Source organism: Strix aluco, chromosome 17 (genome assembly GCF_031877795.1).
Source record: "Strix aluco isolate bStrAlu1 chromosome 17, bStrAlu1.hap1, whole genome shotgun sequence".
Taxonomy (NCBI): Eukaryota; Metazoa; Chordata; class Aves; order Strigiformes; family Strigidae; genus Strix; species Strix aluco.
Window position 1 is genome coordinate 13260549 of NC_133947.1, and position 17193 is coordinate 13277741.

The 17193-nt window shown below is 54.6% G+C and overlaps 1 protein-coding gene across 2 annotated transcripts; it reads left to right on the plus strand.

The window, feature by feature from the left end:
* The first annotated feature begins 7395 nt into the window (after positions 1 to 7395).
* SLC32A1 (solute carrier family 32 member 1) lies at positions 7396 to 14631 on the plus strand. Of its 2 annotated transcripts, none has more exons than XM_074843348.1 (3): positions 7396 to 7548; positions 10863 to 11636; positions 12468 to 14631. In XM_074843348.1, exons 2-3 carry the CDS (start codon positions 11259 to 11261, stop codon positions 13653 to 13655), a joined length of 1566 nt encoding a protein of 521 aa, XP_074699449.1. In that variant the 5' UTR covers positions 7396 to 7548; positions 10863 to 11258; the 3' UTR covers positions 13656 to 14631. The 2 variants fall into 2 exon arrangements, with proteins under 2 accessions (XP_074699449.1, XP_074699448.1); XM_074843347.1 differs by lacking the exon at positions 7396 to 7548 and adding an exon at positions 7743 to 7797.
* Positions 14632 to 17193: the final 2562 nt, after the last annotated feature.

The window sequence follows — 17193 nt, forward strand, 5'->3', positions numbered from 1 at the left end:
ATAAGTTAATCCTAAGATTAGTATTGGAAGTATTGGATTAGTATTGGAAGAGAGTTCCTGAATCACGGTCCTGTTGTCTGACTGCACAACCCGCTCCTTTCCCAGGCTTGCACTCTTCTTTCGCTCAGTTTTCTGACATGCTCTGTGGAGAAATAGTAACTTTAAATCTCATTATTAATTTATCTCAGCCACAGTTTGCATGTGTGCAGGGGGAGGTAATCACAAAGCTGCCTTCCCTGCTGTTCTTTTCCTGAGCTTATACACTCTCCAAATTTCTTTTTGTCATAAACCAAATTAACTAAATTGCTTAAGAAGTACTTTTCTATTAAAAGAAGATAGTGTTATGATGCCAAAAGGTTTATTATGAGAACTGTCTGTTTAATAGTAATACTTTGAGTTTACGGGCTGCTATCTTCTCTTCAAAGTTTAAAGGCTTTGAGTATGCTTAAGACTCCCCTGTGAAATGAATATTTTGGTATGCATTTACAGAGGTCTAAAGAGAGGTACAAATGGATGAAAAGTTATAAAGGTGGCTAAAACATTGGTTACTGTATTTGCTGAAGACCCTTGGATCCCTGTGCAGAGTAGGAGTGGTACCTGGTGGGCATTCATTGCCAGGACAATTAACAGTTCAGATCAAATCAAATGCAGCTTTAATTTAGGTGTTTACAGGTCAGGGTTTCAGTGTTAGCCCAGCACAACCAGACGTGGTTCTCAGGTGGGTTGACATGGTTTGACCACAACAGCACACGCTGGTGAGTCAAAGCTCTGGTTTTAGAACTTACAGTTTGGGGTCTTTAGTACTTTGGGATCTCTGTCCTTCATTCTGTTTTATGATGGAGACGTCATTTAAGATCCTGGGGAGATGGAGCAGTCAATAAATTTTTACCCCTTCTTCCCTTCAGGGTTTCCAGCAGAACTGGAGACTCAAAGTGGCTGGGAAATTGTTTCGTCCTCCAGGGACTGTGCCAAGGAAACCACACACGCCAGTCTGGTCACCTGAGCATCAGCAGCATTCAGATCATTTCAGGGCGATGGACCCTATGGTCCTCTAAAATATGCTCTGCGAGTGACTCTGGGCCCCATTTAGCCTTCAAGCTCCGTGGTCACTGAGAGGCTAGGAACCTGCTGCTCCGAGCCTGTACCAGTGTAAAGAAGCCAGGCAGCCATAGCCCATCCCAAATGGATTTGCCAGCCACGTGGACATGCACAAGGTCATGGTCCCAACAGGTTCTGGAAAGCTCCTGAGCCACAGACACAGTGAGCCAGGCTGGTGCATTCATGGACTCTTCCATGGGACACAATGACACACTTCACGAAGCAGCGTGCCCCCCTTTTTCTATTAGGAGCTACCCCAAGAAGAAAGCAGTGTGGAGGAACAGCAAATCAGCACAGCAAGATTCCTCAACACTTGAGCTTCCTGTGCTGGGTAAGATGGAAGAGCAGCAGCACGGAAAGGCAGTGCCCCCCAAAACCTATGGTGTGTCCCCAACAGATGCACCACACTGGGCTGAGCTCCCGGCGTGTGCAGCGGAGGGGTGGCAGTGGCCTCGCTGGCACCATGAGCATCTCTGAGCCTCGGGCAGCTGCCCCATGCTGCCGCCCTCTGCTCGCTAGCAGGGATGGAGAGAGTGAGCAGAAATGCTGCTGTAGTGTATGGAAAGTATGCCAGGGTACTGTGCAATCACTGCTTTGGTGAGCTGTTTGCTGTGATGGGCTTTTAAAGCTGAAATAGGGTCAATGCAATAAAAAGAAAATGCAAAAAAACCCAAACCAAATTTTTTTTTTTAAAAAAAATAAGGTTTTTCAGGCTGGAAGAGCAGGGCATTTAAAAAGGCATCAGAGCCAATGGCTAAAGCAAAAAGTGGATGCTCCCGTGACAAAGGCACAGGGTTGGGATTCAGACATTATTAGTGTGATGTCTGGCATCAAGAAAATAATTTTCTGTTTGCACTAGTAATTTAGGCCAAAACGTATGTACGTAATGAAGTGCTTAACTGCAGTTTTCTGTAGGGGGTGATGTGGGAGTTAGATGTGTATGTACCCATTGTACCTGTCTCTTCATGCCTCCATTTATCGTGTCTGAAAGGCAGAATAATAGTGCTTCCCACCCATGCGGCAGTGCCAGGAGCACGATGCAGCCGTCCCCGTGACAAGACCGAGCACTGCTGGGGTGGTGGCTGTAAAAACACCTCTGGGCAGAGCGAGCACGGGGCAGGGACCAGGGAGCTGGATTCATCATCCCCTGGGTGTGAGTTCTTGGTTTCTCAGCTTTCTCAATGGAAATAGGAGAGTTTTTGCCCGGTTTTGCAGGTGCTAGGAGATATATGTCATTATGAGAACACATATGTCTGCGTATGCATATTTTTTTTATATATGCATATATGAGGTTTTTTTTACATGGGGGAAAGGTGCCAACCACTATTATTTGTAACTATTTTTTAAATCCCCTTTGCCTTTCCCTCTTAATTCAAAGGCTTAAGCTAAATTCACGGAAAGGCACAAAATTTGTCCCTGTAACACTTATTAACCAGACACCCTGGGGCTCCTGGCAGCAGCCGAGCAGACCCCTGGGCAAGGAGCACCCAGCCTGCACCAGCCTGGCTGCACCTCGCACCTCCCAGGCCCGTGTCGGCCTCTCCCTGGTGCGGAGCAGCTCACCAGGAAGCCTGGCAGTGAACCTCCCATGAGGGTTTCGGCAGTGGTAACAGAGGATTTTCTATTTTGCTGAAATATTTTCTGTGGGTCAAATGTAAGCTGCACAGCTGAGGTGTATGCTGCTACGTCACAAAAATACATCCTCTGCTACAGCTGTGATTTTCAGCTCACTGTTTGTTCCCTTCTTATTGTCTTCTGGCAAGGGATAATTTCAGTCATGTCCCAATATCTGTTTTCTTTCTGTACATCACACTAGATGAAAGAAGAAAAGTTGCTCTGCAATGGCCTGGTCTTCCCTGCATAAGGTCGATGCCGAGACCCTCCAGGGCTGGCTGGACTCCTTTGGTGTCCCGGGACAGGGAGCTGCTCCCGCAGCATGGCTCGCTGCTCGCCTGCTCGTGAGGACAATAAATATTACCCCATCCCAGATTTCCTAACCTGAAGCGCTGACAGGAAAGCTTACCAGGTCAGGGTATTTGATAAACTGCATAGAAATGCGTCATTTAGACAGTAATGACTGTGTGCTGTCCCCGTCCCTGGATCCGGAGTCGGCACAGAGGAGCTGTCTGCAGCACGGGGTGATCTGCTGCTCCCTTGTATCAGGATTAGACACTTGGCAGAGACAGGATGCAGCAGCCAATTAAGACCCTCAGATTGGCTGAACTCTTTGAGTCGTGTAAGATATAAGCAGGTTCTCTACGGCTTGCATTAGGTGTAGGTGACTGTATTTCCTTGCATTTACCCTCATACACCGTTAGTCCCAGGAAGGCTGGTTCTGCCCGGCGCTGAGTCCCGATGTGGCTGCAGGAAGCCCAGTGCTCTCCCCTCCTCAGGCTGTGGAGTGTTTTCCCAGCGCTGTGCATTGCAGTGCTCACCCTGGTGTGCGTGGGATGAAAGAGAACAACGTGTGTGGAGCCTTTCTACAAATAGGGGCTTTTTTTTTTTTTTCTTTGTTTTATTTTTTTAAGAGCAGGACTCTGCCCGCACTGCAGAGCAAAGGAAGCCGAGTCAAGTGCAGCATCCAGTCCTCACCCCAAGCACCAGTAGCTCAGTACCAGCACTCAGTACCCAGTACACCAGCACGAGGTGAGTGTTTGCGAGTCAAACCATCGAACTCATCCTCTCGAGCAGCAGACGCAGTGGCACTGGGAGTATTGCTGTGGGCTGAGCTGTTTTTCCCTTTGGAACGAGCAATAACGTACCTCACTTTGCCCTTTGGTTTTCCTTACAACACAGCAACAGCTTCCCACGGTGTTTTTCTTGGCTCAGATTTTGACTGTATCCTTTACATGGCTTTTATTTTTGGCCTCTGGCAAAAAAACCCGCAAACTAATTGATGATATCAGCACGCAGAGGCTGCACATCCAAATCCTGCCTCCGGAAATAGCAGCCTCCATGTGTGAGGCTCCACAAAGAGTTGCAGGGGCCGAGCTCAGAGACCCGACTGTAATTTTGCTGGTAGCAGGAGTCCCTGGCTTAGGTGTAGCCTGTTTGTATCACTCCAAAATACTGAGCAAGGGCCTGTTAAAGGAGGATACACAATCCTGTGCCTGCTGCCTTCCTTGTTAGCCTTGGCTGAATTGCCAGGAATATCACAGAGTGGGGGCCAGGTTTTCCCAATGTGCTGGTCTTGGCTTTTGGATGGGGCTGGGAGATGTTTGCAAGAGATGCAAGTAACTGTCTGTGTGGTTGACCTGCCTTTATCAGAAACGGACACAAAACGGAGAAGGAAAATGGACAGATGGGGGATGGAGCTAGCTGAGATTGAGCCCTCCTGACAAGAAACACCCCAAAGGCAAGCTGGCTGCTGGCGCTCTCCCTTTGCTCTGAGATGCCCTTCCTCACAGCCTGTAAGATTAAATAAAATTAAAAAAATATAATATTAAAAATAAAGAAAGAGAAAACATAGGAAAAAACAATATAGATGATATAAAAGCTCTCCAGTACTGGGGCATCACCTGGACACAGGCTGCTTAGGGAGAAATTTCCTGTACAGACCAGTCACTGTTCATTACAGCAGCTTTTCTTCCGTGCTTCGAAGCCTCATTTACCCGCCGGGATAGGACAGGCCCAGGATCAGGCGGAGGCAGGCTGGATCCAGGCAGCAGCTGCTGGGTCCGGAGGCCGCTGCGCGAGGAGCTGAGCTCTCCGCAGGGAGCAAGGCCGGGGTCAGCAGAGCAAGCAAGGGACGTTGTAAGCATTTGTCCTGTGACTGAGCCAAGTGGCCACAGATGCCCCCTCTCAGGTGGGCTCCTCATTCCTGCTCTGCTCGGGAATACGCCGGGCTGGGCTGGGCGAGACAGGCACAGATGCTGCCTGTGCGGTCACCACGGGTTAGCCTATAGCTACAGGTAATGCTCAGTTCCCTGCAACTTCTGCTTTCATTGCAAGTTGATCCCAATTTTGTTTAAAATCACAGGGAAAAATAAGAAAAAAAGAAAAAGGCAATCCACAAAATAACATTATTCTAGAGGAAAACAACCAACCTAGGACTGGGGAGCACAATAATTTAATTTTGAAAACCAGCACTCAGACTCTACAACTGTAGCAGAAGAGCCTTTTATTTGAAAGTTGACCTTAAAAAGCTTGGCATCTATGAAGTATGTGCTTTCCTTTTCTAGTTCATAATTGTTTCCTATGAAATACAAGAGCATGTACATATATGAATATTTAATTTGACAGTGATGAAGCTTTATATATTAAGTCAATGAAAATGCTGTTAAGCTCATGGGAACAACACTACTTGTGTGGTGATCTGGGAATTTGGTGTCACAGGTAACCAATGGCTATCACTTAATTTTTATGTCAACAATAAGGACAAACTATGAGTTAAATTTAATTTCAACTTATTGGAATAATCTTTGAGAACATGTCATGGTCAAGTTTGCAAATTAATTTTTAGTTTATAGATGATAATGGTTTATCAGGGCTCTTCCCTTCTGGGAAATAAAATTCACAGAAATTAATGTACAAACTGTCTCCCAAATTACAGACCACGAGTTGTCTATTTTGCAAATAGAGAGGTTAAATTAAGAAGCCTTTATTTAGTTTTTACGTATTCTCCAGGCAATTTTTTTTATAGTAAGACATGTTAATCTAAAATTATTATATTCCCAGCCCTTTATATGCTCTGTCTTTGTTTTATGTCTCTATAATTTAGGCAGCCATTTTGTGTTCAGTAAAAAAATTAAATAAAGAGAGGACATCCATTGCCGGTTTTCTCCTGGAGATACTGCTTTTAGATTTTACTCTGTTATGGTTATCTTACTGCAAAGTACCTGCCATTCCAGCTACGTCTGTCTTTGTCTTGAACACCATACTCTGCGTGAATTCAGCCCCAACAGCCAGAGCACAAACCGAACAGCAGCTTGTCTGATTCCACATCCAGCGTTTTCACTTTATATCCTAAACGCTGACAGCAAGCTCTAAACCTGGACAAGAAGGAGAAGGTGTAACCCAAGGCAGGGATGTTTGCTACACTATGCTGGGGCTGCCTTCCAGAGCGCTGTGCTGCACACCGCAGCCCTTCCTCCCCTCCAAAACCCGCTGCCCCGCACCACGTACTGACACCGATGCCTCTTCCTTCCCTATCCTCCCGAAATTCCCAGAGCTATTAACTAGGTCACGGGAGCTGGTCCCAATCCAGCAGTTTATCTAATTGCCTTTTTATAGTATATTGTGCAACTCTTTATTATCCTGTCAGAGGTCCCCTGTGCGGTGCCGGAGGGGGGACGGGGAGGCAGAGCTGGGATGAAGCTCGCTGCTGCGCAGCCGCTCGTGGCCGAGAGCGGAGGATGCGCTGGTGAATCTCTGATGCTGCGGGGATGGTAACGGCTGGGGCAGTAAACCCAGGAGGGCAAGATGGACCGCTTCTGACTCCTGCCATCACATCTCTAGGTACACACGTACATGTCCGGGAGGGGTGGCTGCTTCTCCAAGAGTGAGTGTCCAGGCTGACCTGCGTTAGGTCTGCTCTGGCCAGGCTGGGCCTTGGGCAGACCTGGCTGAGGAAGCTTCTTGGCTGGTCAGGCAGAAGGTACCCCCCCAGCCTTCTGGTCTCTGCAGCTGGCAGCTCTGCTGACAATGCCCAGCAGCGGGTTTTAGGGGTGTGGGGAAATATTGTGTCATAAACAAGGAGGCTGCACAGGAATTGGAGGGTTGCACGCCTGCATTCAGACACCCACGCTTTTCGTGAGTATTACAGAGGAGGATGAAGCTGAGCACGCAGGAATTGCCTCGTCTCCTTTTTCACGTGGACACGATTTGCAACACAGCGGGTTTGAGGCAGTTCACAGCCCACCAAAGCCCATGGGAATCAAATCCTTTGGGGTTTGGCTGCCTGACTATGCAGTGAACTAGGGGTGATGCTCGTCCCACTCCCTAATCCTACCTTCACGCAACTGCCAGCGCGCGGTGCCGCCCAGCAGCCTGGAGAGGGGCTGTTGGTGAGAGCTGTAGAGTCAAGCCACCCGGGGTTGACCTTTTCTGCTTTCCTGAAATGATTTTGGAGCGTGAATAGCTCTTTTCCCTCAGTTTATTAATCAGAAGACCCAGCCACAGCCCCCCTGAGCCTGCTCTGCAGAGATAAGGCAGAGTGGCTCCTGGATCTGCCAGTGCCTGGGGAGGTTAAGGGGGGTCTGGGCGAGCTGTTCCCACAAAAGCAGGGCTGCACACCCCCCAGCCCTGCCAGGGCTGCTCGGGGCCGTGGGGGGGGACGACACCCTCAGCCCACCCCGGGGAGCGGCTGCAGAGAAAGCAGTCAGTGCCAGAAACCCCCAGCGTCAGCCCCGGGCAGAGGGGAGGGCTCGTTTGCAGGCTCGCTCTCTCCTTTTAGCTTCATCTGAAATGATTTGCAGCTCAAACGCCCCCCCGAGAACCGCTAACCTTTGGGTAAGGTTTGGCTCCGTTATCCTGCTTGGGCTAATTAGGAGTTAGGGGGAGCCCAGGAGTGACGCGGCTGCCTCCATCTCTCCATCCACCCCTCCATCCCTCCGTCCATCCATCCCTCCATCCCTCCGTCCATTCATCCCTCCATCCCTCCATCCCTCATCCCACCACCCGCCCCCCAGCCCCCCCCGCTCCCCCACTCGTGCTCCCGGCGGAGCGGCGCTGCGGGCGGCGATGGGGAGAGCAGCCGAGGTAAATGCCCCGACCCCCCTCTCCACCTCTCCGGGCTTCGCGTTCTCTCCTCTTCCTCTTTCCTCTTCTCGGTTCTCTCCTCCCTTTCCTCCCCTCGCCTTTCTGTGTGCTTTATCCCCGCTTTTAGCCGCCGGTTGAAGTTCAGGGGGTCTTTTTTTTCCAGCCGCTGCAGCCGAAAGTCTTTTCCTCCTTCCTCTGGAAAGGGGGCAGGAGGTTCCCGCCGGCCCGGGGCAGCGGGATCCCCGGGGCGGTGTCTCCAGCCCGGCAGCAAGGCAGGGTGCTGCCGGGGCGGCTCCGAGGGACGCCCCACCAGCGGCAGGGGGGGCGCGGCGGGGGGGGGTCAGCTTCCCGGCGTTACAACCGGGCGTGGGAGGACCGAGTGGGCACCCCCGCTCCCCAGCTCCTGCATCCCTCGGACTGCCTGCAGCTCCTCAACTCCTCAGCATCCCCTGAATCCCCCCGCCCCCCCCCCCCCCATCTCTCCCCAGTTCGCTTCGGTGCCCGCCGTTCTGGGCAGGCAGCCGGTGCGTTGTCGGGGGTGTTGGGGTGCCCCCTCGGGCAAGGGGTGGGGGCACTGCCACAGCCAGCAGTGGAACAAAAAGCTCCCTCGCCCCCAGGACATCCCCGCTCGGAGAAACGGTCCGAGTCCTCGGGCGGGACGGAGGGTCCCACGGCCCGTGCGGGGAGCGCCAGCCGCGGGGCACCCTCTGCGCGCCGGCCCCCGACCGGCACCGATTCTCAAGCTCCCTGTGGTTTGTTTTTTGGGGGGTTTTTTGTTTGTTTTTGTTTGGTTTGGTTTTGTGTCGTGGTTTTCATTATTATTATTATCATTTTAATTTTACTTTGGTTTGAGGGGTTTTTTTTGTTTTATTATTTTTTTCCGAAGAGGTGTCTCCCGAGCCCAGCACATCCCTAACACGCTCAACGAGCAGCCGAAAGCCCGTCTCCTTGTGCCAACTCACCTTGGCGTGATGCCGGTGGCTGGGACCCCCTTGCCCTTCCCGGCGTCGAGGGGTGCCGGGGGGGGATGCGGCGCGGTGCCCCGGCGGTGCTGACCGGGGGGCTGCGGCTGTACCCCCCCGGCTCCCAGCTGCGGCAGCGCCGAGGTCTGGGGGTGCCGGGGCAGGGGAGGGGATGTTCCAGGGCGATTTTAAGAAATATTCACGCACCAGACAGCGGCTCGGGTGAAATTTCGTTCCTTCCTCCTTGATGCCCCCTGCAGCCTTCAGAAACAGGTTTCACGTCTTCTTTCACAATGAGATTGTCTGAGGATAAATTAAAAAAAAAAGGGGGGGGAGAGGGGGAAAGAAGAAATCGTTGAATTAACCTCTCGAGGCCTTCGTCGTAGCCGTCCTTTGCCAGGAGTGTAAAGAAACGGAACGGCGGCTGCGGCAGCCGAGGGCAGCGGCGACGGCCCGAGCCCCCGGTCCTCCTCCGGTTGATTTTCATTTCCTCGGTTAAATCCCACCCGGCGGGACTCCGCCGCCGCCCCGCTCCGCGGGTGCGGGCAGGACGCTGCTAAACCCGGGGCGAAAGCGCGTCCCGCTTGGCTTTCGCGACCTATTTGTGCACTGACATGTAATAATTCCTCCGCGAAGCCAAGGATGCGCCTCGCTTAAGGCGCCTTCCTCCCCTCGCAGAGGAGCGGTTGCTATAAAAAAGCCCCATTTTTGGGGGTCCGTCTGTCGCAGCAGCCCCCGCCGCTCCAAGGAGGCGGGAGCAGCGGCCGAGAGACCCTCTTAGGGGAAAAGCCCTCACCGGGGATTTTTTTTTTTTTAAGCTTTTCAGCCGCTTTGCACCCAATTTCTTTTTGGATTGTGGCAGGGGGGGAAAAAAAAAAGGGTGTTTAAGGGTTTTTTCGTAGGAGCCGGGGGGGTGTGTTTCGTTCCCCACCCCTGCTCGGTGCCGCATCCCACCTGCAACCTCAGCCCGAGCGCTCCCTCAACAACGACATTAGGAAATAATTTAGCGCTGGTTTTTTCCGCCCATCTATAGTAAAAAAAAAAAAAATGTTCTTTTTTTACCTTCCAAAGCAGCAAACGAAATGCAGATTTCCCCCTTCTCCCTTCAAGGAAATCTTTTTTTTTTTTTTTTTTTTTTTTTTTTTGTAAAACAACTATTCAAACCATCTCCCCGCAGCAGAGGGGCACGTGCTCTCGCACACACCGCCCCAAAATGCCAAGGCTCCCCTGCCACCCTGTACTTGTCCTTGTCACTGGACAGGACAGGGATTTCTCGTTGCCGTTTGCTGTGTTGGCTGCTCACCTCGGAAATATTTTAAATAAAGAAAAAAAAAATAAGGCTTTTAAATTACAGATAAGTAGAAGCGTTTAGAAGCAAAACGAAAATGTCGGTATTTTTTTAGAGAAAGGAGAATCTGGGCATTAGATCGTGGGGACCAAGAGGAGAAGTCTGCAGCCGAGCATCCCCGCGGGGAGCCGGTGTCCCGCAGCCGCAGGGCGGGACCGGGGCTGCTCCGCGGGGCAGAGGCGCTGCCGCCGGGCTGCGGGCCCCGGGCGGGAACGGGGACCCGTGTCCCTCCGGTTTCGGGCCACACAGACCGCAGGAGTCGTTACAGAGAGCTAATCCCTCGTTCCCTGGGCGCTGATTTCCACACACCGCTCTGCTCCGCGGCTGCGGCAGGATACGCCGCTCCCGCCGCTGTCCCCAGCCTCCGAAGGGGCCGCACGTTTTTGGGGGGAGAAAAAAGAAAAAGAAGGGGGCGCGAGGAGGAAAATTCCGTTAAGAACCGGTCGAGAACCGTTTGTCCGCCCCTTCAAGGGGGTCTTTTGTTTCGCCGTGGGGAAGGGGCTGGCGGCCGGGGGTCCGCGGCGCGGGTGCGGGGCGGGCTGTGGGGCAGGGCGGGCAGCGCAGGGGCTGCGGAGCCGGGCCGGGGGGGGCAGGGGGGGATTGGGGGGGGGGGGGGGGGAGTCCGCGCTGCGGCGGGGCCCGGCGGGCGTGGGTGGGGCGGGGAGGGGGGGAGGAAGGCTGGGCTTGGCCGGGGAGGCTGGTACCTCCCCCAGAAATGCAGCAATTCTCTCCCCTCTCCCTCTTCTCTCCCCGAGGTGGGCGCACTGCGATGGAGACGCGGCGCGCTCTGCCAGGGGCTTGCGCTGCCCGCCTGGTGACAGCCGCCGGCTGCTGACAGCCACCCCCCGCCCATCCCCGCCTGACTCGCCCCCCGGTCCCGCCGCGGGGGCCGGCGGAGCGGCGCGGAGCGGCGCGGAGCAGCGCGGAGCGGGCGGCGGGCCCGCGGCTCCCCGCAGCGGTGTCATGCCCCTGGGCACCCCGGCGCGGAGCCGCCCGCACTGCGCTGGGACGCGGAGGTAGCGGCTCGGAGCAGCCCCCGCCGCCCCCCGCCCGGCGCTGAGGTCCCGTCCGCCGCCCCGCCGCTCCCCCGCCCCGTCGGGTCTCTCCGTCCCCGAGGGTCCGCGAGCCGCGGAGCCGGCCGGCCGGCCACCATGGCCACCCTCCTCCGCAGCAAGCTTTCCAACGTGGCCACCTCGGTGTCCAACAAGTCCCAGGCGAAGATGAGCGGCATGTTCGCGAGGATGGGCTTCCAGGCGGCCACCGACGAGGAGGCGGTGGGCTTCGCCCACTGCGACGACCTGGACATGGAGCACCGGCAAGGGCTGCAGATGGACATCCTCAAGTCCGAGGGCGGCGAGGAGGGCGCCGAGCCACCCCTGGAAGGGGACATCCACTACCAGCGGGACGGCACCGGCCCCCTCCCGCCCTCCGCCTCCAAGGAGGCGGGCGTCTGCTCGGAGCTCTCCGGGCAGGGCAAGCCCAAGATCACGGCCTGGGAGGCGGGCTGGAACGTCACCAACGCCATCCAGGTACGACCCCCACCCCCACCCCCCACCCCCCCCCCGCGCCGCCACCGCCGGGCACCGCGCAGAGACCCCCGCTCCGCGCCCGGCCCCGCACCCGGCTCGCCGGCAGCCCCGGGGTGATGGCAAACCCGGTTCGGGAAGAAGTGGGAAAAAGGGGAGGAAAAAACCAAAAAACAACCAAACAAAAAATAGGGAAAAGATAGAGAAAAAATAGGAGGCGGGGGAGGAAAAAAAAAAAAAGGAAAACAGTATGAAAAAGGAAAGGAAACCCCCCCAAACCCGGATATCTGCTTTGCTCCCCGCTCCCGGAATACGGCCCCAGGCCCCGTCCCACTGCAGCTCCCCTCAGGGCCCCAGCGCATGGGCCGGGGGGCAAAGGGGGACCCCGGGGGGCGCCCGGGCCGGTGGTGGGGCTGTGTCGGGGTGGGCCCGGGCCAGCCCCTTCGGGGTTCCGCTGCTCTGGGGGTCTTGGTGCACAGGGAGGGGCTGAGGACAGAGAGGGTAGAGATTGGGGCAAAACCCGAGCGCCGAAACTGTGCTCGCTTGTTGTGGGTGCTCCGGGGTGAGATTATGCGGGAGTGGGTGAGTGTGCAGGTGTGATTGCGCGGGTGTGACCGGGGGGTGGTACGTCAGAGAGAAAGGGGGGGGTGGGTGTAATCGTGTGTGGCCGTGCTTGTGTGGCGTGACTGTGTGACGGACTGCGTGGGTGTGATGGTGTGCGAGCGAGACAGCGAGTGTGCGTGTGACTGCGACTGTGCGGCTGCGTGTGCCCGGGCGCCTGCCCGGTCCCCTCCGTGAGACCAGCAACACGGTTTCCATTTTGTCTCTTTCTAGGGGATGTTTGTTCTGGGCCTGCCCTATGCCATCCTTCATGGTGGATACCTAGGACTCTTTTTAATAATTTTCGCTGCAGTGGTTTGCTGCTACACTGGGAAAATCCTTATTGCCTGTCTTTATGAAGAGAATGAGGATGGGGAGATAGTCAGGGTGAGAGACTCCTACGTGGACATAGCGAACGCGTGCTGCGCGCCCCGCTTCCCCACCCTCGGAGGCAGAATTGTGAACGTGGCTCAGATCATTGAACTGGTCATGACCTGCATCCTCTATGTGGTGGTCAGTGGGAACCTGATGTACAACAGCTTCCCCAACCTGCCCGTCTCCCAGAAGTCATGGTCCATCATTGCCACGGCAGTGCTCCTGCCTTGTGCGTTCTTGAAGAACCTCAAGGCAGTCTCCAAGTTCAGCTTGCTCTGCACATTAGCCCACTTTGTGATCAACATCTTGGTGATCGCCTACTGCCTCTCCAGGGCACGTGACTGGGCCTGGGACAAAGTCAAGTTTTACATTGATGTAAAGAAGTTTCCCATCTCCATTGGCATCATTGTCTTCAGCTACACCTCTCAGATCTTTCTGCCTTCCTTGGAGGGGAACATGCAGAACCCCAAGGAGTTTCATTGCATGATGAACTGGACTCACATAGCAGCTTGCATCCTTAAGGGACTCTTTGCCTTGGTCGCCTACCTGACCTGGGCTGACGAGACCAAGGAAGTCATTACAGACAACTTGCCATCCACCATTAGGGCAGTAGTCAACATTTTCTTGGTGGCCAAAGCCTTGCTCTCGTACCCCTTGCCATTCTTTGCAGCTGTGGAAGTCCTGGAGCGGTCCCTTTTCCAGGATGGAAACAGGGCATTCTTCCCCAACTGCTACGGGGGTGACGGGCGGCTCAAATCCTGGGGACTCACCCTCAGATGTGCCCTGGTAGTCTTCACCCTGCTCATGGCTATCTATGTCCCGCATTTTGCCCTCTTGATGGGTCTTACTGGGAGCCTCACAGGTGCAGGGCTCTGTTTCCTGCTCCCCAGTCTTTTCCACCTCAAACTCTTGTGGAGGAAGCTCTTGTGGCACCACGTCTTCTTTGATGTCGCCATTTTCGTTATAGGTGGTATCTGCAGCGTCTCGGGGTTCATCCACTCTTTAGAAGGCCTCATAGAGGCCTTCAGAACCAACGCTGAAGACTAAGGAGGGGCCAGAGCCAGTTGCAGTAAGAGAATCGCATTGAACATCCACATAGCCAAATAATTCTGCATCCCTTTAATGGAAAGAGTCATTATTTTCATTATGTGCATCCAACGAATTCTATGTCATAGAATCTGCAAATTAAAGGAAGTAAGAAGAGATGAAAGTGTTTGCCCTGCTGTCTTTTTAAATAAGCTAAGATTTAAATATATTTTTTTGTTATTTAGAATTTTTGGAAGGAAATTTTCCGGTGCCCCACCCCAATCTCCTCACTCGTTGCCTGAAGCTTGACCCCCCGCGAGTGACCTGTTGGGAAACAGTCGCAGTTTTCAATACTCCTTACAGATATGCAATTCAGTGTTTCAGGAGCTGAAACACAGGTGCCGATCCGATGGGATTGGGTTACTGCGCTCACAGACGGAAGCAAACCAGCCGTGGGTGCTGGGAGCAGGGACTTTCGTTTTACACTGTGTGAGGTGGATGTTGACGAGACCTAGATTGTACGGCCAGCCCAACAAGTCCAAGCAGCGGCTGATGACCAGCGATGCCAGTTACCTGCAATGTTTACACCGTAGTCACATAGATGTCAGGGCTGCTTATTTCTTCCATCCAAATTCACACCGAGGAACGGCGCTTCCCATCGACTACAATATTTTGCCTCTGGTTGAAATTGCAGACCTGGAGTCCACTTCTCGGTGACTTCTGTTTTGTTTTAACAATTGTTATTTCTAAATTATGAAAAGTTTAAAAAATATATATATATTGTTGGATTTGACGTCGTTCAGGATACAGGAACAAAAACTACAACACAATTCATTCTGTGCAATCTACCAGATCCGTGGAGCTGTTTCCAATGTACGTGTGGTGTCATTGTGGTAAATAAGATGAAAAATGTATATCAGAAAAAAAAAATAATTCTATCTTTAACATATAATGTGGTACATAAATATATCAAACAATAAAGAGAAAACATAGTCGATGAGGCTGGCCTGGTTCGTGGGGGGCTCAGAGGAGCTGGGCAGGGGCAGAGGAAGGTTCATCCTCCCCGTGCCCGCTTGTTTCGGGGGGTACCACACATCCTCGGTGGTAACAGAGGGGCAGCGCTAGGTTGTCACCGACGGTGGAATTAAGTTTATATTTCGGGAACAGGTCGTTCCACAGCTGGGAGGGGCTGGTTTCACCCTGCCTCCCAGCTTTGTTTTACCCTGTAGTGCTCAGACTCCAGGGATGGAGGGAGTTTGCAGATGTACGCCGAGATTTTTGTTCTTGTGAAGGAGGGGAAAATAAAACCCGTGCAAACAAACAAATGCAGTGGAGGGGGGGCAGAAATAAACGAAATAAGGGGCTGGGGGTACTCCCTGGCTTGAACCAAATTAATTCTGCCCTGCCCATGGGTGCGGAGCATGGGGCTGATCCCCCAGCTCCGCACCCGTGACCGAAAACACCTCGATTTACACCGATTTAAAAACCACAACTAATTCATTGTCTGCCCGCTGCCGCTGCATAGCTAGGATGAGGACGGGGGGGGGGGGGGGGGGGGGTGGTGTCCCACCGGCAGCGCTCCCGCAGCCCGGGCATAGCAGAGGTCCCCGTGGGGTTCCTCCTATTGCCCCCAAGTCGTGTTGAGGCCCGGTAGGGGCTGGGGGTCCCCCCCTGCCCGGCCCGAGCTGGCGGAGCTGCCCCCGACGGCAGCGGGCAGCTCCGCAATGCGGTACCGGGGGGGCGGGAGTTGGGGGGGGTTGCCACAGGCCGGGGAAAGGGGCTGCAGGCAGGAGGGGCGGGATGTCTCTTCCGGGAGAAAACAGGATTTCGGGCGGTTTCCCGGACAGCCTCCGAAAGGAAAGCGCAGGGGAGCTGTGGGGTTTATTCCGCGTGGGGACAGGGACGTGTAGTGCCATGGGTGGGTGTGGGGGTGCCTGCCCCCAGATTAGCCGTGTTTCCCTCCTTGCTGGTCCCCTTTCCCGGGGGTATCCAGCTGTGCCCCATCCCCATTCTCAACCTCATCCCCATCCCCATCTTCGTCATCTTCATCCTCATTCTCATCCCCATTCCCATCCTCAACTCTATCCCCACCTCTAACTTCATCCCCATCCCCATCCTCACCCCTTTCACCATCCCCATCCTCATCATCTTCATCCTTATCCTCACACCTATCCCAATCCCAATCCCCATCCTCATCTTCATTCTCATCCCCATCCCCATCCCCATCCTCATCTCTATCCCCATCCCTACCTTCATCCCCATCCCCATCCTCACCATCTTCATCTCCATCCCGGTGCAGGTGACCCCCGATCACCCTCCCCACCGGCAGCCCCCGCGCCCCCCCCCCCCCCCCCCCCCCCCCGCCTGCTCGCCCCGGGGCTGGCGGGGCGCAGCGCCCTCGCCCGACGGCGCGGCCCGGCCCGAAGCCACCCACCCACCCAGCCATGGCGGGGACAGCCTGGCCGGTGCCTGCTGCTTTCTCTTCTGCCCCGAGCCCTCTGTTCCAGCTCTGTTTCCCCGCAGGGCGCTGAGAAGGGACCAGCACGGGAGGAGATCCAGCCCACCTTCTCCCTGCCCTGTGCAGGGCTGAGATAACCCCTCGGATCCCGGGAGTAAGTGGGGAGCTGAGGAGCCCTGGTGGCAGGTCACACGCTCCTCTGCACATCTGTGGTTTGCATCTGCTTTGCACGCGGTGGTTTTAGGGTCCTTGTCTCTCCGTGTTCCCCATCCGGGCTGCAGGAGGCACAGGGATGCAGGCAGGACAGCTGCCGTGCCGCAGCGGTAGCGCCGCTTGCTCATCTCTCCTTGCGGGCAGCTGCCTACGTGTGGATGCGGGATGCTCACAGACTAACCTGTCCTGTGTCTTTGTGTTTTTCAGGGGCCAAAGGTTCTCTGGTTCAGGGCATGTGATGATGGAAACCGTTTTTTGAAGCTTTAACTTTGCAGAGGTTTTAAACCTAATTCAACTTTTTTTTTTTTCTTTTTCTTTTTTTTTTTGGTCCCCTGGTGAACAGAAATGGCTCCTGCTTTCACTCTATTTGGGGCTGTAAGATGATTTGTGCCTTTTTTGTGGCAGTGAGGGGAAGCTGAGGGCTCCTTGCTCCTACCCCTCAGGGTGCAGACCAGGGGAGCACGAGCAGAGAGTGCTCTCTGCCTCTCCAAGAGCACCTCAGATCCCTGAGGCACAGCCCTCCCAAGCCCCTGCTTCCCGGGGAGCAGAGATATCACCTGGCTGGAGGGACTCTCCGAGGCATTTCTGCCTCCCCTGTGATGCCTGGCAGCAGGCTGTGTGGGTCCCAGGGACAACAGGGCACCTCAACGTCTGGCTCGCTGTAGTTTTCAGCTGTGGTAAAGCCAGCGATTATCCAGAGCGCCCCAACGGGCTTTGTCTCGCTGTCAGTTCTGCTCAAGCGCTTTCCCCCGTGTTTCTGCTGGGTGCTGACGCATGCCCGTGGCTGACGTGCAACGAGCTTGCGAAACGAGCCCGCTCAGCAAGCTGGAGCGATAAGCTGAGGCTTTGTCCTCTAAACTTGTCCGTGGCTGGAACGAGTGCAGCTGT

What these genes read in the sequence shown, in the direction of transcription:
- SLC32A1 (XM_074843348.1), top strand. Translation starts at nt 11,259, where the DNA reads ATGGCCACCCTCCTCCGCAGCAAGCTTTCCAACGTGGCCACCTCGGTG. An exon ending in ACGTCACCAACGCCATCCAG is followed by an intron (nt 11,637 to 12,467) that starts GTACGACCCCCA and finishes GTCTCTTTCTAG; the next exon opens with GGGATGTTTGTTCTGGGCCT.